The sequence below is a fragment of the Camelus bactrianus genome, chromosome 11, assembly GCF_048773025.1.
Source record: "Camelus bactrianus isolate YW-2024 breed Bactrian camel chromosome 11, ASM4877302v1, whole genome shotgun sequence".
Classification (NCBI taxonomy): Eukaryota; Metazoa; Chordata; class Mammalia; order Artiodactyla; family Camelidae; genus Camelus; species Camelus bactrianus.
Window position 1 is genome coordinate 84660544 of NC_133549.1, and position 25250 is coordinate 84685793.

At 40.7% G+C, this 25250-nt stretch overlaps 1 protein-coding gene and 1 non-coding gene across 5 annotated transcripts in view; one reads left to right on the forward strand and one right to left on the reverse strand.

Annotated features, from left to right (window-relative positions):
• LOC141579214 (U3 small nucleolar ribonucleoprotein IMP3-like) overlaps nucleotides 1–25250 on the forward strand; it is a 54504-nt gene that overhangs the window by 17285 nt on the left and 11969 nt on the right. The window contains exons 3-4 of one of the 4 annotated variants that reach the window (XR_012510385.1): nucleotides 8709–8777; nucleotides 23974–24482. Coding sequence is in view for 1 of the 4 variants with exons in the window: in XM_074374443.1 (XP_074230544.1) it covers nucleotides 88–642 (555 nt within the window). In the remaining 3 variants the exon portion in view is untranslated. Of the gene's footprint in view, nucleotides 1–58; nucleotides 1506–8708; nucleotides 10047–23973; nucleotides 24483–25250 lie in introns of those variants that run through there. The other 3 variants (XR_012510383.1, XR_012510384.1, XM_074374443.1) reach the window with 3 other exon arrangements.
• Nucleotides 20117–20188, reverse strand: TRNAV-AAC (transfer RNA valine (anticodon AAC)). Its single transcript has one exon. It is a non-coding gene; the product is annotated as a tRNA-Val (tRNA).

Consider the following 25250-nt stretch of genomic DNA (forward strand, 5'->3'; position numbering starts at 1 on the left):
CTGGTTCTGCTCCCGTGGCAGCACTGTTTATAAGCGGGTTCCCTTTGATTATCTCCAGGACAAGAATGAATCATGTGAGCCGCCATCATGGTGCGGAAGCTTAAGTTCCACGAGCAGAAGCTGCTGAAGCAGGTGGACTTCCTGAACTGGGAGGTCACCGACCACAATTTGCACGAGCTGCGCGTGTTGAGGCGTTATCGGCTGCAGCGGCGCGAGGACTATACGCGCTACAACCAGCTGAGCCGTGCTGTGCGCGAGCTGGCGCGCCGTCTGCGCGACCTGCCAGAGCGCGACCCGTTTCGCGTGCGCGCCTCGGCCGCGCTGCTGGACAAGCTGTATGCTATCGGCTTAGTGCCTACGCGCGGGTCGCTCGAGCTATGCGACTTCGTCACGGCCTCGTCTTTCTGCCGCCGCCGCCTGCCCACCGTGCTTCTTAAGCTACGCATGGCGCAGCACTTCCAGGCCGCCGTGACATTCGTGGAGCAGGGCCCCGTGCGCGTGGGTCCCGACGTGGTCACCGACCCTGCCTGCCTTGTCACGCGCAGCATGGAGGACTTCGTCACCTGGGTTGACTCGTCCAAGATAAAGCGGCACGTACTGGAGTACAATGAAGAGCATGATGACTTCGATCTGGAAGCCTAGAGGGTCTTCCCTCCCAGGACTGCATTTTATAGATGAGGAAGCAGAGACTTGATGCACGAGAATCTATGAAGGCGCTTTCCCCAAGGGTGTGTCAGCCAACTGGCTGTTCTTAAGAACTTGGCTTCTTAGCTACAAGCCACACACAGAACCAAAGGGTACGCCCGTTTTCCATGAAATTTTCTTAGCCTTTGGACAATTGATGATTGAATGACTGCCTTAGGAGACAATGGGAAGCGGTTTTGTACTGCACTAGGGAATTGTTAGATTCTTGTACCTGAAACATTGTAGTGTAAAAGCAAAAATTTTATGGGGTTCCCCTACCCGCGCGCCCAGCTTTGCTTTCATTATCTTGTACCTGGACAGTTTGGTTCAATTTATTTAACTCAAATTCTTGCTCCTGTTCGTGATTAAGCGGTATCCAAATGGTGGAGGGTTTAGTCTCAAGTTTTCATAAAATGGGTGAGATTTTAGTGTTCAGAGTACCCTTGTTGAAAGGAATGCTCTCCTAATGCCAATAAATGGCCTAACTGCTTTTTAAGTGCAAAAAAAAAAAAGAATGAATCATGTGTACATAAAAGACATGACTGTGGAATCCTGAACTCTCTCCTAGCTTGACGTTTTATTTTTTTCTGGAAACGAGCCTGTGGATGGGGACCCTGAATGAGAGAAAGTTCTGATTTTCCTTGTATATGGTGTAGATGAAAATGAAAATGAATCCCTGACCCGGTCATACCTCTGACTAGGTTTTCTACTCCTGTGCGTTTTCTCCAGTTGGGGAATTCTGTGAATTAGTGGGTCTCAGGGAGAGCCAGAGCATGGGGCCGGAGCTGCCTGGAAGCTTGTCAAGTGATCCACCAGGGGAGGTAAGTGGCGATGGGAATGGTCCCCAGATGAAGTAAGGGGACGTGCCACTTAGCCACCAAGATCTGCCTCCAGATTTGCCTCTTGTCTTCCCTTCCAGGGACTTGGTCTCTAGCCCTGACCATCCTCACCTTCCTTTGGAGAAGGATCCTCCTAAGACTCATGGTAAAGTAAGACATGTCCCTCCAGATCTGACTGCCACCCCACAGGTCCCAGAGACCAGCCTGGATGAGAAACAAGAATGCCCTCCTGACTTTCCAGAGCTCCCCCTCCTCACAGCTGGGCACTGGGGCCTGTCCATGGAAGGAGCCATCTGGGCACACCAGGAAGGGTGGCTGTTCATAATCCTGCATCCAAGTATTCTGTCCAGTTAGTGAAGCTGGGCTCCTCCATGGGGACCCTCACATGTCTGTCCTCCCAGGCACCTGACTCTGAGGGAGACCTGCTCTCTCCACCAAGGATCAGACTCCTGGTTTGTGTCCTGAAGCTGCTTCACATGTTCATACTTCTGGCTCCTTTGGTGTAACTCATTGCTGGTGAAAACTTGGCACATTCCACGTCTCTATCCAAGTAACTGCTTTGTTTTAAATTTTGGGACATCTTAAAAATCAAGTGTTAAAATGAGTGTGTGTGTGTGTGTGTGTGTGTCTGTGTGTGTGTGTGTGTGTGTTTGAAAGAGCATATGGGAAAATCCCTTTCCCTTGGCTATTGATAATTCTTCTGAGGCACCAAAAACACAATGGCCATAACTCTCATCCGTACAAAAAAGTGCCCAGTGCAGCATCTTCTTATTTCATACTTTCTTGCTCTTAAGTGCTCGCTGTTTGGATCTGATTGATAATTTTACTTAAAAATTGAGTTTTACTGATGAGTGACAGGGACGAAATATATGGTGTGGGGAATATAGGCAATAATAATGTAATATCTTTGATGATGAAGGTGGTCAAAAGGTACAAAGTTCCAGTTACAAGGTAAATGTAGGAATGTGATGTACAACATGATTAATGTAATTAACACTGCTATATGTTATATATGAAGGTTGTTAGGAGAGCAAATCCTGAGTTTTCATTACAAGGAAAAATTTTTTTCTTTTTCCTTTATTTTGTATCTACATGAGACGATAGGTGTTCACTAAATATATTGTGGTAATCATTTCATGATACATATAAGTCAAATCATTATGCTGTACACCTTAAATCTATAAATCTATATGGTGCTGTATGTCAATTATATCAATAAAACTGAAATGAAAGTTTTTTTAAATTAAAAAAATTAATAGTTGAGTTTTACTCAGATTTCACACTTATTTGAGCTCTTTCTTTGGCCAAGGACTGTGACCTCTGTGGTTGCTTTTCTCACTTTGTAAAGCTGGACCAGAATAGCACCTGGTCCCCATGGTGCTGCAGGGTCTGGTCAGAGATATCTATCATCATGTCACAAGGGCCACTCCAGAAGACCCTAACACCACAGAAGATATGTCACGTGGTTCGTGCAGGGTCCTGCACTGTCTGACACCTGGCTGTCCTTTGCACTTCATCCTCTGCCACTCAGCAGAAGCCTGGCACCCACAAGGTGCTCTGTAAATGCTTATTGAGTGAACATTCCCAGTCTCCTCTGCTCTTTCTGCCACCCACATTTTTTTTTAATTGAAGTGTATTCAGTTTACAATGTTATGCCAATTTCTGGTGTATAGGATAATGTTTAAGTCATACATATGTATATATATTTGTTTTCACATTTTCATTATATGTTACTACAAGATACTGACTGTAGTTCCCTGTGCTATACAGTATAAATTTGTTGATTATCTATTTTATAGATAGTAGTTAGTATCTGCAAATCCCACATTCTTAAGATTCTCTGGCTACATCATGTTCTTTCATGAGTTTGAATCTTTGAACTAGCTCTTCTGTCTTCCCATGTTGCTTTAAGAATCCACATTTTCCAGTTTCACAATCGTAATGTAACAGGGAAGAACAAGTCTGACTCCATATTGGATGTTTCTTTTACTTTCACCTTTGTGTTCTATTGCTTTTTCTGTAAGTTCATCACTAAAGGGATGTTGCCTGTACTCTTAAGTTATACATAATGGCCCATCCCTGGGAACCTTACCTCCCAGGTAATGGATGTTAAGATAAAATAACTTTGTTTAGCTCACAGGAAACATCCTGACCAGGCCCACCTGTGAATGCCTGCAGGAAGGAAGAAATTAACCCATCCCCTCTGGAGGCTGACTGGAAACAGGAAATGTTTGACTTTACTCCCTCCTCTTTTAGTATAGAAGAATCCTGAGTTCTAACTCAGGCAAGATGGTTCTTTGGGACACTAGTCCACCATCTTCTTGGACTGCTGACTTTCTGAATAAAGTCGCTATTCCTTGCCCTAACAACTTGTCCCTCAACTTATCGGCCTGACATGCAGCAAGCAGTAGGAGCTTGGATTTGGTAACAGTAAATTAGGTCCATGTGTTTATCTTTGAGATGAAGAAATTGGAAAAAGTCTGCAAAGCAGTTGGAAGACTGAAAATGATGCCGTAGATAGTCCCAAGACATCAAGGAAATTTTGGATGATAGGAGACTGATGGCATTGGAGCCAGTGATTTCCAGATTTTCAGGATTAAGCACTGAGAGGGAAGGGATGGGTTTCCCCAGAGAGCCCATAAACCACCCAGCTTAGAGCAGCAAGGCTGGGAGCGCTAGGGACCATGCAGAAAGCATGGTCAGAGGGAAGGACTTTGGGGACTCTGCTAATGGCTTGCTGAGCTTCCCTTTTGTTCAGCCTGTGTGTGGAGGAGGAGGATGATGTGCTTGCAGGCTTTGAGCCCTAGTGAACAGGGACACAGGGAATCTTGGCTGACTGTGGTGTGCACCATATACCAGGAAGCACCAACCCGATGACTCGGCCCTGCAGGGAACCCCTAATTCTCCCAAGAGCTGAGGAAGGTTGGGTTAATCTATACCTATGCAGAAGGGAAGATATTTAAGATCTACTAAGTGAAAAAAATGAGTCACAAAAATTATTCACATATAGTGCACATGCACACATAATCATGCACACCCCTTGAAGAATAGTCACCTCCACACAAACACAGGAGTCAGTAAGTGGACATTCTCTTACAGGTGCTTTCTTATTTCTTATCCTGTGTGATGGTCCTCTGATTACTGAGGAGCTGGCTGATTGTGACTCACCTGGTGGGTTTATGCTCCAGGAAACTAATCCCCAGACCTCTGCCAGCACATTCCACATCTGTGTTCCCCATCCAGGGTGGTTCCATTCCTGCCCTGCAGCCTATCTGCTTCCTAGGATGTCTGTGGTTTCTCAAAAGAGTCAATAGATTGTAGGATATTTCCATTTCATTGAACTTGGTTTGTTGGAAAAACGTTTGACTGACAATTGAATTTTAACTGAAGTATTACTTGTGTCAGTGAAGGCTTCTTAGGGTTTTTTTCTACTTCTTTAAGGGCCTGCAGAAAGACACTTGGATTTTCTTTTAAGGTTAAAAAGGACACAATCTCAGCCACCACATCCTGGCCTCTTTCTTCCAGCCTCTGCATGACCTCTGGCCTGTACTGGTACTTGGGTTCTGATGACAGTCTTTCCTGCCTGGTTCTGGGTCACAGGGGACACCAGGTTCTGAGGACTCAGCCAGAGTTTCCAAGAATGCCCCTAGGGAGACTGGCACCCAAACAACCATTTGCCTGACTTGACTGCAGCCCCAGGCTGCCTTTGAGGTATTTAGAGTACAGCATGGGTGCCTCTGACATGACCCCAGATGTGGGGAAAAAAATATACCATTTCTCAGGGACAATTCTCAGGGGCAAGTTCAGTGATGCTCGAGTGGTGCCAACAGAAAAAGTGTGCTCGCCTCTCCCTAGAGCATCCTCCACTCGCAAGAGCCCATAGGACAACTGCAGGCATCACTTCCCGGGAACTACTGCTCAGAGGACACAGGGACAACCAGAAAGTTATCCTGCTCCTGTTTTCTGTAAAGGGGTAGGCAACACCTGAATTCACACCATCCCAAGATGATCACCACTAATAGTCTCAACCCAACCCTTCATGTATATCTTAAAGCATTTATATATATACACACACGTAAACACACATTTGTGTGTGTACATGTGAATGTATGTGTGTGTAAATATATACCTTATGGTTTCATATAAGTGGTCAAAATTCATCCTCACAGCCATTCTGTGAAGTATTCTTATTTTTATCTTAATTTTTAAAAAACCAAATTGAAATGAAGAGTGTTTAATGACTTGTCCAGGCCACAAAACTGCTAAGTGTTGGAGCTGGAATTTAAACCTAGGTAGAGTTATCCCATTTTTTTAAATCAAAGTATAGTCAGTTACAATGTGTCACTTTCTGATGTATGGTATAATGTTTTTGTCATAAATATCCACATATATATTTGTTTTCATATTCCTTTTCATTATAGTTTATTATAAGATATTGAATATAGTTACCTGTGCTATATAGGAGAAATTTGCTTTTTTAATCTATTTTATATATAGTAGTTAGTATTTGCACATCTTAAACTCCCAATTTATCCCTTCCCACCCCCTTCCCCCTGGTAACCATAAGTTTATTTACTATGTGAGTCTGTTCTGTTTTGTGGATAAGTTCATTAGTCTCTTCTTTTTTCTTTTTCTTTTTTTTAAGATTCCACATATGAGTGATATCATATGGTATTTTTCTTTTTCTAGCTTGCTTCACTTAAAATGATGATCTCCGGGTTAATCCATGTTGCTTGGAAATGACATTTTATTCCTTTTTATGGCTGAGTACTCTCCCATTATATAAATATATCACATCTTTATCCATTCTTCTGTTGACGGACACTTAGTTTGTTTCCATGTCTTGGCTATTATTTATAGTGCTGCCATGAACTGGGGTGCATGTACCTTTCCAAATTTGAGTTCCCTCCAGATATATGCCCAGGAGTTATCCAAATTTATCTGTCTTTCCTATGGCACTGCAGCTCCTTTGTTTGACTACAAGGGTCCTCAGGTTACTGGAATTAAGAAAAACCTTGGCAAACATGGACAAAGGACTAGGGAGACACACCAGGCTCTACTGCCACCACACTCTACTTGACTATGATTGATTTCACCTGTATTTGATATTCTTTTATATTATTTTAATATCACCTATGACTTTATGTATTCCTTCTAATTTTTTTAATCTTTTATTTTCCGTTTCCCTTAAGTGTGCAATGTATTAATCAACTTTTGTCTTATTTAAAAAATCTATGGATTGGTTGAATAAATCATGGGTGTACACAGGGTTGAACTTCAAACATTGTAGATTAGCTAAAGCCTTCTTCAACTATCAATTTCAATCCCAACTTCCTCCAGGGAGGTAACTGTTAGAGTTTTGTGTATTCCCTTCTAGACCTTTTCATATAGATACTGAATGATATTTTGTGGTTGAATTGTTTTTAGTCAGCCTTTTAAAACTATAAAAATATTTAAAGCCAAGCATTGTCCTTGAATATGGTGTTAGTTGTGAGACATAGACATTGGTATGAAACAGTCTCCTTTTCACTGAATTATAGGTAATCATCTATATGTAATTTCCCTCTTTGATTCAGGGGATAGCTTAAGGACCTCTTTTTGAATTTTCAGATGGTATTTTAGTCATCTTTTGGTTGTATTTGATTTTGTTGAATAATGACTATGAACACTACTGTGCAACCCCTACTTCTGGAAATTCATTGAGATTTTCTTTGTGATCAATTGCCTGGTTTGCTTTTGTAAATATTTCATGAAAATAGATAAGAAAACATTCTCTGTAGGACTCTAATAGACACCATTCTATATATTCATAATCAAATTCCCTTGATTATTATTAAAATCTTCTTTACCTGAACAGAAAGAAATATATCAAAATCTCCTATGATTGAACTATTTTTAAATGTTTTAAAATTGTTTACATAAAATGTTATTTAATTTATTTATTTAACTCCTGGGTTGTTTGGTATAAAAAGGTTAATGACCGGTATACATTTTTATGGATTATATATTTTATGATTGGTGCTATTATTAAGTTTATCAATTTAAAGCTTTTGCCTTTAACTTCTACTTTATCTGATTTTAACATTGAGTAACCCTGTTTCTTTTGTGTTGTAGTCTACTTGTTATGGTTTTGCTTATCCCCTCATTTTCAATCCACTGTTGGTTTTTGGGGTATTTTTTTGCCATTTTTAATGTTTTGTTTTGAGATAATTATAAATTCACTGGAATTTGCAGATAATACAGTGAGGTTCTTTGTACCCTTCATCCAGTTTCCCACAATGGTTACATCAGGAAATTGACATTGATACAATGTGTGTGTATGGTTATATGTCACTTTATGGCAGGTACAGTTCATCACCATAAACATCACCCCTATGTTGAAACTCTGTACTCATCACTGCCGCCCTCTGCCCCACCAGCCCTAACCCCTGGCAGCCACTAATGTGTTTTCCATTTCTATAATTTTGTTATTTCAAGGTTGTTATGTAAATGGAATCTTACAGTATATGAACTTTTCAGATCGACTTTTTTTTCCCAGAATTCCCTTGAGATGCAAGTTATGCATGTATAAATAGTTATTTTTTTCCTGCATAGAATTCCGTGGTATTGGTGTTCCACAATTTGTTTAATCATTCACTGACTGCAGGACATTTGGGCTATTACAAATAAAGCCACTATAAACAATCATGTATAAATACTTGTGTGAACATAAGTATTTATTTCATTGAGATAAGCGCTCGGGAGTGCAATTGCTAGATTATGTGAAATGGGTATGTTTAGTTTTTTCTTTAAACTGCTGAACAGTTTTCCAGAGTGGCTGCACATTCCTACATTTCCATTAGCAATGTGTGAGAGAGTTTCTCTACATCCTTGCCACCATTTGGTATTGCTATTATTTTTTGTTTTAACTGTTCTCAGAGGTGTGCTGTATATTTTGAAATGGTGTTAATTTCCATTCTGCTAGTGGCTAGAGATGTTGAATATCTTATCATGTGCTTGTTTGCTCGCCATGTATCTTTGATAAATGTCTTGTCTTTTGCCTGTGTTTGAATTGTAAAAAAATTTTTTTAATTACTGTTGAGTTTTGAGAGTTCTTTATAAATTCCAGATATGATACCTTTGTCAGATATGCAGTTTGAAAATATTTTCTCCAAGTCTGTATCTTGTCCTTTCATTCTTTTACAGAGCTTAAGTGTTTAATTCTGGTAATGGGACCTAATGAAACTTAAAAGCTTCTGCACAGCAAAGGAAATCGTAAGTAAAACAAAAAGACAACCTACGGAATGGGAGAACATTTTTGCAAATGAAACCGACAAAGGGTTGATCTCCAGAATATATAAGCAGCTAATATGACTTAATAAGAAAAAAACAATTTATTGATTCTTTTCTTCTATAGATTATGCTTTTGTTGTCATATCTAAGAACTCTTCACCATGATCAGGAACTGATTTTTTTTTTCTATTCCACCTTCTTTAAATGTTATAGTTTTACATTTCACATTTAAATCTATGATGAATTTTGAGTTAATTTTGTATAAGGTGTGAGATTTAAGTTGAAGTTAACTTTATGCCTAGGATGCCTAATTGTTCCAGCAGCGTTTATTTCAAAGATGATTTTTCCTCCATTGAATTCCTTTTTAGTTTTCTCAAAAATGTGTTGGCTGCACTGTTAACCTATTTTTGGTCTTCTTATCTTGTTCCATTGACTGATGTGTCAGTCCTTCTGAAAATACAACATATTCTTGAGTAATAAAGCTATATCATATGTAGAGAAATTTCTCCCATTGATTCTCCTTTTTCAAATTTGTTTTAGTTATTCTGGTTCCTTTGTGTTTCATATAAACTTTTGAATATGGTTGTCTCTATCTACAAAAACTCTTGTTGGAATTTGGTAGGGATTTTATTAACCTTGTTTATCAGTTTGGGGAGAATTGATATCTTTACTATGTAGTCATTCAATCCATGACAGATTGTTTCTCTATATATTTAGCTCATTTTAAAAACTATGTTAATTAGTGTTTTGTAGTTTTCAGCATGCAAGTCCTGTGCATGATTTGTTAGATTTACATCTAAGTATTTCATTTTGGGGGAAGCCACTGTAAATTGTATTGTATTTGTAATTTTTGCTTCCATGTGTTCATTGCTGGTCTATAGAAATATGACTAATTTTTTGTGTTAATATTTTATCCTCGTGACCTTGTTGAGCTCACTTATTCCAAAATTATTTTGTTTGACTCATGGATTAATTAGAAGTATGCTGTTTAGTTTGCAAGTGTTTGGAGATTTTCTTGTTATCTTCTTTAAATTGAATTCTACTTTGATTCCATTGACATCAGACAATAATCTCTGCATAATTTAAATTCTTTTACATTTGTTTGTTATGTTTGATGGATCAGGCTATGGTCTATCTTGGTATAAGTTCTTTAGATTCTTGAAAAGAATGTATACTTTTTTGCCCTACACTGGAATTTGACACAACATTGTAAAATGACTGTAACTCAATAAAAAAAAAAAGTTTAAGGAAGTATATTCTGCTATTTTGGGGTGAAGTGTTCTATACATATGTCAATTAGATTCTGTTGATTGATCATGCTGTTGAGTTCTTCTATATTCTTGCTGATTTTCTGTCTAATTTTTCTATCAATTGTTGAGACCGGTGGGGGTCTGTTGAAGCCTGCAACTATAACTGTAGACTTGTCAATTTCCCCTTTTAGTTATATCAGCCTTTGCTTCATATGTTTTGCAGCTCTGTGATTTGGTATGTACACTTTAGGATTGCTAGATATTCTTGGTGGGTTGACTCTTTTATTATTATGTAATGTATCTTTCTGTCCCTTGAATTTTCATTCTCTAAAGTCTGCTTGTCTGGTATTAATGTAATCATTCCTGATTTCTTTGGATTGATACATGCATGATACATTTTTTTTCCCATCCTTTTCCCTTTCTTTCTTTCTTTCTTTCTTTCTTTCTTTCATTCATTCATTCATTCATTCATTCATTCATTCATTCATTCAAGAAGAGACTTTATTTGAAAGGATTGTTGCAAGGGGAAAGGGATTATTGCCATAGGAAGCATGCAAGTGTGTAGAGTTAGGCAAAAAGTGCTTGTTTTATAGAAGAGTAACAAGGCTAGAGAACTTTTTACCCTGAGCCCAGGCAATTTTCAGGAGAGGCTGTATGCTGGCCCAGGCTGAGAGGGGGCCAGTGTTCAGAGGCCTAGAGGAAGGAGAGAAGCTTAACTACAGTTTGGCTAGCAAGCATTTTGTCTAACTGATCAACGGGGCTAAAACAGTTCAGCTAATCGTTTGAGGCAAAGAATGAGACTTTGTAGGATCAATGTCTAGCCTTGTCTTTGGTCAACAATGGGGCATCCTTGAGTTTTACCTTAGTCATTTGGGGAAGGGTGTTTTGTTGTTGTAAGCTGTTTTCCAGGTCATGAAAGGAGATTTCTCTACCCTCATTCTTTTCAGGTAGTATTCAGCACTGTCAGTGGTAAAACCTCCAGGATCCAAAGTCACTCAGTTGGTGACATCCTTGAAGGATGTTGATACGTGAGTCAGATCTTTCCATATCCCCACAACTGACAGTCTGCTAAGCACCCACATTTGGAAGTCTGGCCAGAGTGCTCCTTCCCTTGATGGATGAGATCAGAGGCATTTCGCTGATTTATGAGAGACTCTTTTAGATTCCAGTGCCTCCAGCTTGGTCATGGTGTGTTTGCTTCAGAGCCTTCCACCAGCGCTGTCACGGCCATCCTGTCATTTCACCTTGTAAACCACAAGGATGTGCTCATATTCACTGTGCTTTAACTTGTACTTACTTCTGGTGGGCCAGACAATAAGCTTGGGAGGGACAGAGCTCTCAGCTGGCATCCTGATTATTCTCCCAGCATCGTGATAAAACCTCCCTTTCAAAGATGTCAGAGGGACCTGTGGACTCACTTCAAGTGGTCATTCTACCTCCTTCATTTCATCTTCCACTTCCTCTTCCAACTCAGAATCTTCTGAATCCTCAGGAAGCACAGTGTTCAAGGCAGCACTTTTCTTCAACAAATAGACTGTCAACATTTGAGAACCTGCTCAGGTCACCCTTTACTTTCAAACTACCTATGTCGTATCTGAAGTGAGTTATTTTGTAGATGGTGTGTAAATCATATTTTTTGTTTAATCCACCCTGCAAATCTATTTTTAATTGTTGTATTTAGACTGCTTATATTTATGATAATTATCGATATCTTAGGACTTAAGTGTGTCACTTTATTTTTTTATTTTATGATTGTTCTCCTTTTTTTTTTTTTTTGTATTTACTTCCTTTGGGAGAGTTGACATTTTTTATAATTCCATTTGACTTTTCTAAAGTGGGTTTCAGTGTATCTTATATGCAGATTGTTTTAGTGATTGCTTAGGTATTACATTATATTATATGCCACTTCCTTCTGGCCTCAGTGGTTTCTGATGAGTAATTTACTGCCATTTGAATTGTTTTTCCCCTCCAGCTCACTCATTCTTCCTCTCTGGTTGCTTTTAAGACTTCTTTTAAGTTTCAGAAATTTGGCCATGGTGTATCTTGCTATGAATTTCTTTGGTTTTATTCTGTTTGTGTTTGCTCAGCTTCTTAGATATGTAAGTTTATATATTTTTCCATATTTAGGAAATGTTCTGCCATTATTCTTTGAATATTTTTTCAGTCCCAACCCTTTTCTCCTCTCCTTCTGGGACTCTATTGACATAAATACTAACTCTTCAGTTACAGTCCCACCTGTCCCAGGATCTCTTTTCTTATTTTTTTCAATGTATTTCCTTTCTGTTGTTCAGATTTGATAGTTTTTATTTACCTTCAAATTCACTGATTCTTTCTTCTGTCTTGTCTACTCTGCTGTTGAGCTCATCTGTTGTATTTTTGTTTCTGTTTATATATTTTTCAGTTCTAAAATTTCCATTTTTTTCCTCTTTACATCTTTTAGTTTTCACTGAGACTTCATGTATGCATTTTCATTTGTTTCAAGCATCTTTGTAATTGCTCCGTGAAGCATTTTAATGAGGGCTGCTATGAAATCCTCATCAGAATATTCCAACATTTGTGTCATCTTAAAGTTGGCATTTGTTGATTGTCTTTTCTCATTTAAGTTAAGGTCTTCCTGAATCTTGGTGTACTTGATCAAATCCTGGACATTTTAGCTATTGTGTTATGCAACTCTGGATATGTGCTAAATCTTGTGTTTTTGTAGGCATCCTCTGACACCATCCCAGTCATGACTGGGACGGGTGCCTCTATTGCTGGGTGGGCATTAAAGTTCAGGCTCTGATGTAGTGTCCACGGACTCTAGGGAGTGGGAAGGAGCTCATTATTGCTCAGCAAAGATGAAATCCCATGCCCCCTACTTAGTTTACTTTGCCATCGTCTTAGGGGGTTGGGGAGGAGCCTTATTACACTCGAGTGAGAGTGGGTGTGTTGGCTGTCCACTTAGCCTGTGCTGGCAGGGATTAGGGGTGCAGTCTTTTCTATGGTGTTTGCCTGGAGTAAAACAGTTATTGTCAAAAACTTTTCTGTCTTGGGATGCTACCCCAGTTCTGGTCCTTTGGCTATAAAAAGGCTTTCCTTGGGGTTCCCTTGTTTTCGGCACCTATTGGCATTTCCAGATGCTGCCTTCTCTAGAACTTAGTCTGGGATATGTGAAACCAAAAGAAGACCCAAGAAACTCACCACCAAATCATATTTTGGGTTCTGAGGTTTCTAGGCAATTTGCCTTTTCTCTCTACTTCTTATGTTTGTTTTTATAATGACCAGATTTTTAGCTGTACTCAGCAGGAGGAATAGGAATAAATATATTTATCATTGTGGAAATGGAAGTCCTCTGTTATTTTGTTTTTAATGTTTTTTTTTCCTAAATAGCTTACTGCTCAATTTTAATTTTATATTATCCTAATGTCTTTATGCTTCGTTAAGGAGATGCAGCTCATTAACATTGATTTCAAAGACAGATACTGATCAATCAATTTCTTCAATTTTGCTTACTACCTTTGTACTTAGTCATGATTTTTTGTCTTTCCTTAGTTTGTTGATTTAGTCAGGTAAAGTTTTATTCTTCTGCCCGGTGCCTGAGTCTCTCTACCTTAGATATTCCCTTATGCATCTCCATTGCACTCGAAGTGGCTTCTCATCTGAAGGATTCCACAGCTAATGTGTGCAGAGTTCTACTGATCTGTGAGATTTTGAGATCCTGGGGCAGCTTTCATCTAGGAGCACAGGGGCTGTGGCTTCTCCATCAGTTCTCTGGAGCAGGTCCGCATTCTTCAGTCTCTAGGAGAGAACATCAGAAAGCTAAGTTGTGGAGGCAGGATGCAGAGGAGCTGGCCCACACTGACTCTAGGGGTCTTCAGATGTAGCTGTCTTCTCTGGGTGGGATGACAGGTCCCACCTCTTAAGGCAATGGCAGCACTAAAACCTCACACCATCATCATCTGATTCTGTTCTGTATTCAATGAACCCACTGATCACAGTCCTCACCAGAAGCCTGGAGAGTCCACTTTGGACAGGAAACGTAATTTCAGAAAAGGCCCTCTGGTCTCAAGTTGGTTCTTTTTAAAAGGTGACATGAAGGCATGACCTAGAATCTCAAAGGTCCATCTTTTAGGAACTGGCCTTCTTTATCCATCATAATGGTTTGGTGGATGGAGATGGAGTGTCTGGGCCTGGAGCCACCTGAGCTGATAGGATATTGGGTTAATTGTTTCCACCTCGTTCTTGTCTGTCATTCCTGTTGTCTTCTAAAGACCCCTTGTATTTAGGCCATAGTTGGTGAAGAAAAGCAAAGACTTGTGGCACTTTTTTATTTTGTTTTTTTTTTTCTGAAGGAGCATGACCTCCCAAAAGGCCATGCCTCACAAGTCCGATGACAACTCAAGTTAGATCAGGATGCAAGGAATTGAATGTTAGCTAGGTGTGTACCCCATCTAACTCCAAAAACTTAGCCTTTCTGTCCCCCAATGTCCTTCTCAAGAATTTGTTGTCAACAATTCAAGATTAACTAAGAAATCATATTGAAAAGTATCCAAGCATCAGCAAAGGTTAGTGATATCCATCTTGCTCGTCTGATGTAATTTTTCTGTTGAATGCAGTATACAAGAGACTGCTCCCAAAATGTGCTTTAGTGCAATGCATCTGCTTCATCTCCATGGAGCCCATTTTCCAAATACAAATATCTCACTTATACATATAAAATTTAGTTCCTGAAGAATTTTAAAATCTTCATATTTTATGATATCCACCCTCTAATTTCACAGTAGGAGAATCTCAGTTGATTGCAGAGCTGTGAGGGGGACACTCAGATGGATGGTTGTGAATAAGGCAGTTTCACATCAGGAAAAATGCCACTTTCCCTCTGCCTGATTCCTCCCCTCTGAGCTGTCTCACTGTGAGTTGTCTGTGAGTACAACTTTATCCTTTGGACCATTTTATGTGTTCTCATTCGGTGATTAAGCACACTGTTGAAAATCTGCTTATTTATTCCCCTCCACTCCTTCCACAGATCCCTCTCCCCACCCCTTCCTTTGGTTTGGAAATACATCAGTGAACAACTCAGAAACTATAATGACTTAGACATTTATTCTGCATCTAATGAGGAGCCACTGAAGACTTTTGAATGAGGAGTGACATGGCTGGGTTCTTGTTTTAACAAATTCACTCTGGCTGCTGTGTGGGATTAGAGCATAGGGGGCGAAGGGCAGGGATACCAGTTAGGAGGCTACTGCAGAAATCCAGGAAGAGGTGGCAGTATCTGGACCGGAGTAGAGGTGATGACAAAGGGTGAGATGCAGGAGGTATTTTGGAAATAAACATGAGAGGCTATGCCAATGGACTATGTGGAATGTGAAATAGAGAAATAAAAAATGACTCTGAGGGTTTGGTGAGCAAGAGGAAACTCATTTTAAAAACATGAAATTCAGGGTGCAATGAGACAGACAGATCATCCTGTAGTGCTGTCCCAGGGACAAAGCACCATCCTCATTTCTGCACACATCCCATTGTCTGAGATTCGACCTGCTTGTCTAAAATCAAACTGCAGAGGAGTTCTGGAAACACATCTCCCAAATGCTCAGGGAGAAGAAATGTGGAGAACCCACGACTTTGCCTTGCCACAAGTGGCTTAGTGAAACATCACACGTTTAGATGAGGGAACATCATGCAGCCATGAAATGTGCTCCCCAGGCTGATCTGTCCCCTCATCAGTGACGATGGATGGCAGATGGCAGATGGAAGCAGCCTGGGTCTGAGAGTTGTTGCTTGGGGGACAAACTGCTTGGAGAGGCTCAACATAACATCAGACTCTGAGTAAGAAATAAACATTTGTTGCATTGAGCCACTAAAAAGTCAGCATGTACTTGTTACTTCTGCAGAGCTTAGCATATACTAGTAAACCACCACATGTATTGCATAGCTGAGTTCATTTTCTAATGTCTTATTTTGCAGTAGAGCTCCCGTGAACATATTAAAGCAAATATTTTTGTTTATATCTCTGACCAAAATCATTGAATATATGTTCTGATTTTTGGAAAATGTGGACCAGTACACCTCCTCCCTGCCCCTTCCCCCCCACATAAAGTAGTATAAGAGTATCCATTAGAACTTGGCTATATGAAAATTGTTATTTTTAAAAATTATGTTAATTTTATAGATTGAAAATAGCATCTCGTTGTTTTAATTTGCATGTCTTTGATTTCTAATCTGGCTGAGAAGATCCTTTCCTAAAGCCTCTCTGGGGAAGGTTGGTGCTACTGGATGACTGAAGGTCCTGGGCAAGAGCATCTTCTCACCCCGCTGGTGTTTGTGTATCTTCCATATCCATGAGCTTAGATTCCATTAGTTGAACTCTGCCCATAAAGAGAAATGTCTTTGGATGTGTCTTATAATTACAGGTGTTCCTCATTTAATTCGGATTTGCTCTATTGTGCTTCACAGATATACTTAAAAAAATAGATTAAAGCTTTGTAGCAACCTTAGACTGAGCAAGTCTTTTGGCACCATTTTTCCAGTAACGTTTGCTCACTTTGTGTCTCTGTGTCACATTTTGGTAATTTTCACAATATTTCAAAATTTTCATTATTATTATTATTATTATTATTAGTTTGTTATGGTGATCTGTGATTGATGATCTTTGATGTTACTGTTGCAAGAAAGTTACAATTTGCCAAGGGCTCAAATGATAGTATTTTTTAACCATAAAATATTTTTCAACTGAGTTTTTCTTACACCTAATGCTATTGCACACTTAATAAACTTCAGTATAATATAAACATACATAAACATATGTTACTCAGGGACCAAAGATTTGTGTGACTTGTTGTGTTGTGATACTTTATTGCCATTTTCTGGAACTGAACCTGCAACACCTTTAAGGCATGCCTACTACTGTCTCGTCAGTGGCTGGGATAGGCAGTGCTGTGTCTAGATGGAAATGAAGATACCCATTCTTCCCATTTTATGTCTCTTTAAAAGAAAGAGAAGCTCTCTTGGTTTTCCAGGGAGAAGCTTATTCATGATTCAGGAAAGGCTTAACGGGACTCCCACTGAAATACAAAGAACTCATGAACTATTGGATGAGGTGAACAGATGCACACATCACAGCACACCCCGCGATGTGCTGTGAAAGAGTCCACCATGGAGTTGCAAGAACACAGAGGACAGGGGCCCTTTCTGCCTGAGGGGCTGGGATGTTCCAACCAAATCTTGTAGGTGATGTTCCAGATGACACCCCAGCTTGATCTCTGGTCCAGGTCCCGAGCTGGGTCTTGTCTCCCATGACAACTCCCACAGCAGCCCCTCTAATGGAGTATACAAGCCAGGTTTCCTGTGCTGAAAGGTGATCAAATCAGACAAATTGTAAATCTACAAGTGTTGTTCTGTCAGCATGTATATTTTTATAGAAAGGAGCAAGTCTCCACTGAGCTGGCCAGATAATCATCTCTGCTTTCCCTTACTTGTTCAGAACTGTGAAAGAACGCCCTTGGCAAGGACCTGGTTTTAATCACCTTTGGTTAACACAGAAGCTTTTGAAGGCAAAGGTGCTTTTTGTAAACTGTGGCAGGGTCCCAAGGCATTAACATTTCAGACCTTTCTCCAGCATGTGAAATGTCTAGCGCAGGGCCAAGGTATCAAGCCTGTGGAGACAATCCACTCACTGCATAGGGAGTTACTTTAATGCCTCTGGCTCATTCCTCAAAGACGTGGGTTTTTTTTTAATTTTAATTTTTTTAATTTTTGAAAAATTGCAGGCCATGTAAAGCTAGAGACTTCTGGGTCCAAGGAATGTTTCAGCTTGCTTTCATTTAGGTCAAAAGGAAGGCTTTTAGGAGAGATTTAGAGAAGCCAGAGATCTTCTTGGGAATGGTCCCAGAGATGATTAAGAGCCCGGAAAGATGGAGCTTAGAAAAAAAGCAAGAGGGTTTCAGTAGTTTCACTAAGGACAATGGAGAAAGTCACTCTCCCTCAAGAAAACTCAGAGTTAAAATGCAATCAGTGTTCCCCTGTCCAGAGAGTTCATTGGTTGCTGCATAGTTTGGTTGAGGATGTAGGTACCTTGGAGCTTGCAGGCAGGAAGTAAGGCTGAATCCTACAGGTGTTGAATACCAGGAATAATACCCATCCTTTGTTCTGGTTTAAGTATTAACTGCTTTACAGGCAATGTGGGTTGCTGATACCTGACTTCTGGGGAAGGGCTCTGAGGATCAGAGGAAGGATGAGAATGAGATGGTGGATGCTTGATATTTTGCTTTCAAAATTCTTAACTTGGAACATAAACCTCTGGTTGCAAAGGACCTGGGTAAACACTGAATGAAATAGGCTCATGGAGCCCGGACTTGGCTCAGAAAGTCGTAGTGAAAATATTCTCTCCATTCTGTCCCAAGGTCAGGCAGTACTAGGCCCATGTTGACTGACTGAGCCTCCAAGTCTTTTCTCATTTCAGGAGAAGGTGTTCCCCTTGGAAAACACAGCCCTTGCTAGGAGTTTATCTTTGACTTGATCTTCCTAGAGCTCCCAAGCCAAGGATGCTCATCAAAAGTGAGGTCTTGATGAGGAATCTTGGCTATCTGATTTGCCTTACATGGATGGACGTTGCTGGACCTAGTGGATTCTGCAGATTCCAGCCCACTCAGGACTGTCCAGGAGAGCCGATTCACAACTTTGAGTTTTCTGCAGAGCAGAAAGCTTCCCTTTAAAACAAAATATAACAGAGGCTACCCTACTGGTGAGAAGTAGGAGAAAATATTCAAAGAGATGTGTCCATGAACATCATTGGGAACCTAAAGACATCTGTGTTCCATGTAGTGTGTGGTCTTCCCAGGATCACTTGGCCTCAAAATGTCACTTTCAGAAGGACACCTAAGGGGGAGAAGGAGGCCCCAGCCCACCACCCATCTCCCTGTATATGGTTCTGAAGGCTGGGATGGCTCTCCAAGATCTTGCTGTGACCATCACACAGACAATGCTTCTTAGTCAGTCATACTTTTCTTCCCAGAATTCTGAAAATCAAAGCCACCCAGGATGAGATAAATTCTGCTCCATGTTCAAATATGTGATTTGGCTGCCATTGGCTGATTTCTGTGTTAGAGAAGTCCAGCCAGTAAATGTCTATAGAACACAGCCTGGAGGGCAGGGCCGAGTGTTCTACGAGGTTATGGACTGTGATGACAGCTGCTATGTGAGATGCGACCCATGAACACTTGGAGACTCTGGCACACTGGGCAATCATTTTCTCTGACCCTCCTGTGGGCCTGGTGGCAGCTGCCCACAGGAGCCACAGTTTATACTTTTGTTTACATCTTTCTGCCTCTGATATCCCTGCATGTGCCCCGAGTCCAGGCCTGTGGTTGCCTATTTATGCTCTAAAACAACTTGAGTTTCTTCTCTCAATGGTAACATTTAAAACTTCATTTAATGTACTTGTCTACAGTGAATGAATCTAACCCCATACCATAATGTTTTGGAAAATAGAGGGAAGATGAAATTATCACTCTAAATCTCATCACAATAAACACCATCATCATTTCTTCCAGGAATTTGTCTTATCATAATGGTTCTCATATCCAACAGTTTTATGTCTTTGATTTTATTTAATATTAAATTATATTTTTCATGTGGCTTTATAGTTTTGTTGAACAATACTTTTGATTACTTCCTAATATTCCATGTAAATATGTGTCATTATTTATTCTGCTTTTCATCATATTGTGAGAAATACGGCTATGATAAACAGCATGCAATTATTTCTTTTCTTTTTCATATTTACATTAGATACTAAGGCCAATACAAACCTTTGTATTTGCTATAATATATTTTGGCAGATTTCTTTAGGAAAAGGTTGGACCAATTACAAAGTTACCAGAAAATATTAAAACACAAAGCTCAGAGCCAGTTTTAGGTTTATTTATGAATTAACAAACTTACTAAGCTATTTTAGCTAGAAAAAAGTGCATATCCAGTGTCTGTTCACATTTGAAAGCCCCTTCCAACATAACATCTTTTTTAAAAATTTTAAAATATGTTTTATGTATTTTTGTGGGGGGTAACTCATTTTTTTTAATTTAAATTTTTTAATGATGGTACTGGGGATTGAACCCAGGATTTTGTGCATGTTAAGCACACACTCTACCACTGAGCTATACCCTCCCTGCAACATGACATCTTGAAGATCTGAAACCAAATCAGACAGTGGATCATTTACTTTCTTCTTTGCTGTGTGAGCTGCCTCCTGCATCATGGGGAGAGTGTGTGCCATTGACCAGCAGTGAGCCTTCTATGCACTCATCTCTCTGCCTGTCTGGCTATCTGTGCACATTTCCACCTACCTTCCTTTATCTGCCAAGCCTCAGGAAGGGTCAAATGTTGTCCTATAGCATAGCAAAACACCACCCATCCCAAATAAGTGTGATAATGAAACATGGGAGAAATTAAGACGTTTAAGTCAGGAAACTGTGGTCCGTAGACCTCCAGGGAGGGTCACAGAGCTGGTGTGAAGTCCCCTAGTGGCCAAAAAGGAGACTCAGTCACAACTAGTTACAAGAACTGCAGTGCCCCTGAGGCAAAGCCAAGCCTTCTGCTCAGAAAAAGCACTACAATGCTGGGTACAAACAGGAGACTTTCCTCATGGTACCAGCGATAAGGCTGCAGTGTATCATTGTGGGCTGTATCCATCAGCACATGTAGCACACCTGTCAGAGGCAGTTTCCTGTAGGGCCCCAGGTGTGCATCATGGCCCAGCCCAGTGCTCAAGTCACTAAACCAGTATTTCTTAGGGCCTTGTGCAGAGGAGGAGATACCAATGGGAGCAGGTGGGGCCAGGCTGATGGTGGCAGAGGGGAGTGTCAGCTGATTTGGCCCAATCCAGGAATGAATCTTTGAGTATCTGGAAAAATAGAGCAAGAGTCTCTAAATTCTCCACAAACTTTGCTTTTCTCAGCCATGTTTTGAACGACTCTGACCGGTAGTGAGGTTATAACCATGGGGTTTGACAGGCACCTAGGTGGTCAAATGGAGGCATGGAGAACCAAGCACCTTGCATGTGGGCACAATTTCATATCTTCTTGTCAACATCAGGGATGCAAAAGATGGTCCTTGTACAGAAGAAATGTGCTCCTTTCTGTTCAAAAGTGAGTCAAGGGAGAAAAACATAGTTAGGGTCAAATTTCTCCTCAAAGGAAGTGAAAAGAAACAGTAAAGAGCACAGGTGAGTTAACTAGCCCACATTGCTACCGAGTCCAGGCTTGTGCTGCTCGCCCACGTGACAGGCCAATAAATTGAGACAAGTTGTTGGGCCAAGGAACTTTATTCAGAAAGCCAGCAAACTGAGAAGATGGTGGACTAGTGTCCCAAAGAATGATCTTGCCCAAGGCAGAATTCAGGCTTCTTTTATACTAAAAGAGGGAGGGAGTAAAGTCAAATATTTCCTGGTTCCGTTCAGCCTTCGAAGGGGTTGTGTTCATTGCTTCCTTCCTGCAGGCATTCACAGGTAGGCCTGGTCAGGATGTTTCCTGTGAGCTAAACAAAGGCATTTTAGCTTAACACTCATACCTGGGAGCTGAGGGGCCATTATGTATAATTTAAGCTCATTGACAACATCCCTTCAGTGATTAACTTGTAGCAAAAGCAATAGAATACAGAGATTAAAGTAAGAGAAATAGATCCAACATGGAGTCAGATTTGTTCTTCCCTGTTACAACATCAGTGGTTTTCAGGGTGTGGTCCCTGGACCAGCAGCATCAGGATCACTGTGAACTTGTTAGAAATGCAGATTCTCAGGCTCACTCCAGGCAAGCCCAACACTCGGCACCTTGACCAGACTCCTGTGACTCTGATGTCTGCTAAATTTGAGAACCACTGGCCAAGATTCTGAGGGAGGATCCATTAACTTGGCCCCTGGTGAGTTGGAGGAGGAAGCAGGGTAGAGTTGAAAGTACAGTGAACGTGAGACCTGCCACCTGGGTTCCATCCTACCCAAGATGGGAATTTGTGGTGTAACCCTGAGTAGGCTGGATTCAGCTGCCTCATATGAAAAATGAGTCTATGGGTCTCTAGAATTTCCTTACTCCACTGTGTTGTTCTGAGAAATGAAAAAACCCTTTGGAGACTATAAAATGCTATCCAAATGTAATTTATGTTTTAATTAAGTGTTTAAGACTACTAAGAATCAAAGTGACAAAATATAGCTTCACTTATTTTAAAAGAACAGTGTACTAGTAGACACTCAATAAATATTTCTCCAAAGAATCAGTGGATGAAGTGAGTCAATAATTCAGCGAAAGTGTGGGGAGCTGGATGCCATTTACAGCCCGAGGGTCCCCTTTGCTATCACAGTAGGTGACAGTTGGTGGTGATGGTTGTGTCTGGAGAGGCAGTGAGCAATGCAGGTGATGAGATGAGGGTTGTGCCTCGCAGAAGTGGGTGGGGGGTGCTGCCATTCATGGAGAGAGAGAGACTGCTGACTGGCAGGAGTGGGGGATGTTGCCTTCAATGTTGGAAATGTTGACTTGACAGCTCTTGGGTCATCTGGGAGGAGGCATCAAGGTGGTGGTACCATGTCCACATCCGGAGCTCAGAGAAGGGGACAGAAGATTAATAAGGCAATGGAAGCACTAAATGACACCATAGAACAGTTAGCCTTAGTTGATATTTTCAGGAAATTACATAACTCCAAAAGAGAATATACATTCTCTCCAAGGGTGCATGGAACATTCTCTAGGATAGACCACATCTCCAGACAGAAGACAAGCCTCAACAAATTTAAGAGGATAGAAATTATATCAAGCATTTTTTCTGACCACAATGGCATGAAACTAGAAATCAACCACAGAAATAAAAATGAGAAAAAAAAGTGACTGCATGGAGACTGAATAACATGCTACTAAAAATCCAATGGGTCAAAAAGGAAATCAAAGAGGAAATTAAATAATACCTTGAGACAAGAGCTTAGAGAAGGGGCATGGCTGGAGGTTCACATCCATGAATCACCTGATTGTGGGTTGTATGTTGACGCTGTGGGGCTGGATGGCATCACTCAGGACAAGACCACAGGGTGAGAAGAGAAAGCACAAAAGATTGCCCCTGAGCAGTGCCACACTGACTGTGGGCACAGGAGGCTGAGACTGCACAGAAGGAAAAGGAGGACAACCATGTCAGGTCCTGGCATGGATAATTTCATTTAATCCTTGTTAACAACAGTTTAGATAAGTAAGTTGTCTTTGTGTTAAACAAAAATGGGGCCAGGGGACCGAGAAATCATTCGAAGTCTCACGGATCCAGTGCAGTGCTCCCATGATCAGAACACAAGCTTCTCTGGCCCCTAAACCTGTGCTCATCAGTAACATGCAATGCTTGTGATGTTTGGGGCCCAGTCTTCAGTACAGGGAACTGTGTATGGGAGCGCCACCTGAATAAAAGATGACTTGGCCAAGGTTTGCATCTGATGCCTGGATAAACCAGTGACAGCTTTCCCTGAGCAACAGGCATCACCATAATAATGCATTCTGGATATTTATGGACATTCACAAATGGTGGGTTCAGAGAGGACTCTGTGTGTGTGTGTGTGTGTGTGTGTGTGTGTGTGTGTGTGTGTGTGTGTGTGTGTGAGTACATGTGCACGTGCACGCATGTGTCTTGGGAGGGTGTTAGGTAGGAGGGTAGAACTAAGTCTTACACAAGAAAAGTGAGAGAAGTCTAGAAGGTATGAGAAATAAGAGAACTGGATGAGAGGATGGTGCCAGATGAAGGAGGCTGGGAACTCAAGGCTGAGGCTGTGGACAGAAAAAGAGCTTCTGTGAGATTCCCTTCCATGAGACACCAACTGTGAGGTGGGTGACCCACCAGAATGGCATGGGCTGTATTGAACTTTTGATAATTTGAGGCAGTGACCACTACATTGAATATCTCAATAAGTCCTTTCCATGTTTTTTTTAAAGGGATATTCTGCATCCCAATTTCAAGGAAAGTATGAGCCTGTTGTTAGAAGTAAAGGCAATTTTGATGGATGACAGACAGAAAGCAGAAGCCCTCAACTGTAATGCTTCTCCTTCTTTGTCAAGAGATGTTAGACTGGATGGATGAATATTAAGCTAAAGCTGAAGCTGGTGGAACTTTTGTAAAAGGGCTCGGTGCTGTTCTGTGTGGATGCTCGTCACTGGGCTCAGAAGGACACATTCTTGGATCTTCAAGGACCCGGGACTTACCAGTTCACTAGGTCACCCTCTTCCTTTGCTCTGGACTTGAATGAGGGCAGGAGCGTTGCTGGAGCCCGAAAGAGCACCTGTGTTTTTTGTCATCTGTACCAAAGCATGAGCGAAGCTGTATTCCGTATTGAATGACCCTGGCACTGAAAACAGCAAGGCCTTTTGCAAAGTATTGGATAACCAGTAATTATGGCAAAGCACTGACTTTTCCCTAACAGCTCTACCCCCGTGAAAAGAACCAGGTGCCCAAGGCTATTTTTTGCTTTACATAATTAAACAGTTCTTGAAGTCTCTTAACTAGTTTGGTTTTATCCTAAAGGATAACAAACCTGTTCAGCCTTACTTGTATTCTTCCTTCAGACTTAGATGTTCTCATCAACTCACCTGAAAGGCTAGTTCTCCCATCTGGCTAACTTTAAAATAAGCTAGTTGGATGCCCACCTCTAAAGTAGCCCTCACCTCACCCCAGCTTCCTTAGGGCTAGAGAGTCACTCATGCCTTTATGGACTCTATCACAGATACTCATACAATAGATTCACTGTGCTGTGGAGCCCCATTAAGTGTTTTGTGCTTGAAAACCCCAAAGTAGAAGGTGCAGTCATTTTTTAATCAAAGAACCTAAGCTTCAGCTGTGTCATTTCTTTCCACTAGAACATTGCTTATTTTCTCTGGATGGTGAGAGGCTGAGAAGGTTGTCCCAGGGCTATTGTAATAGTAATATGTAAGACTTAAGAGAATTCACAGGTTCCACTTAAAAAATAAAAAAGTCATGGGAATGTCATGTACAGCATGGTGATTACAGTTAATAATACTGTGTGTGTATCTGAAAGTTGCTAAGAGAAAATTTCTTATCATGATGAGAAAACAATTTTGTGACTGTGTGTGGTGACATGTTAACTAGACTTACTGTGGTAATCATTTCACAATATATACAAATGAATCTTTATGTGGGTGTACCTGAAACTAATGTGCTTTATGTAAATTTTATCTCAGTAAAATATTTTTTAAAA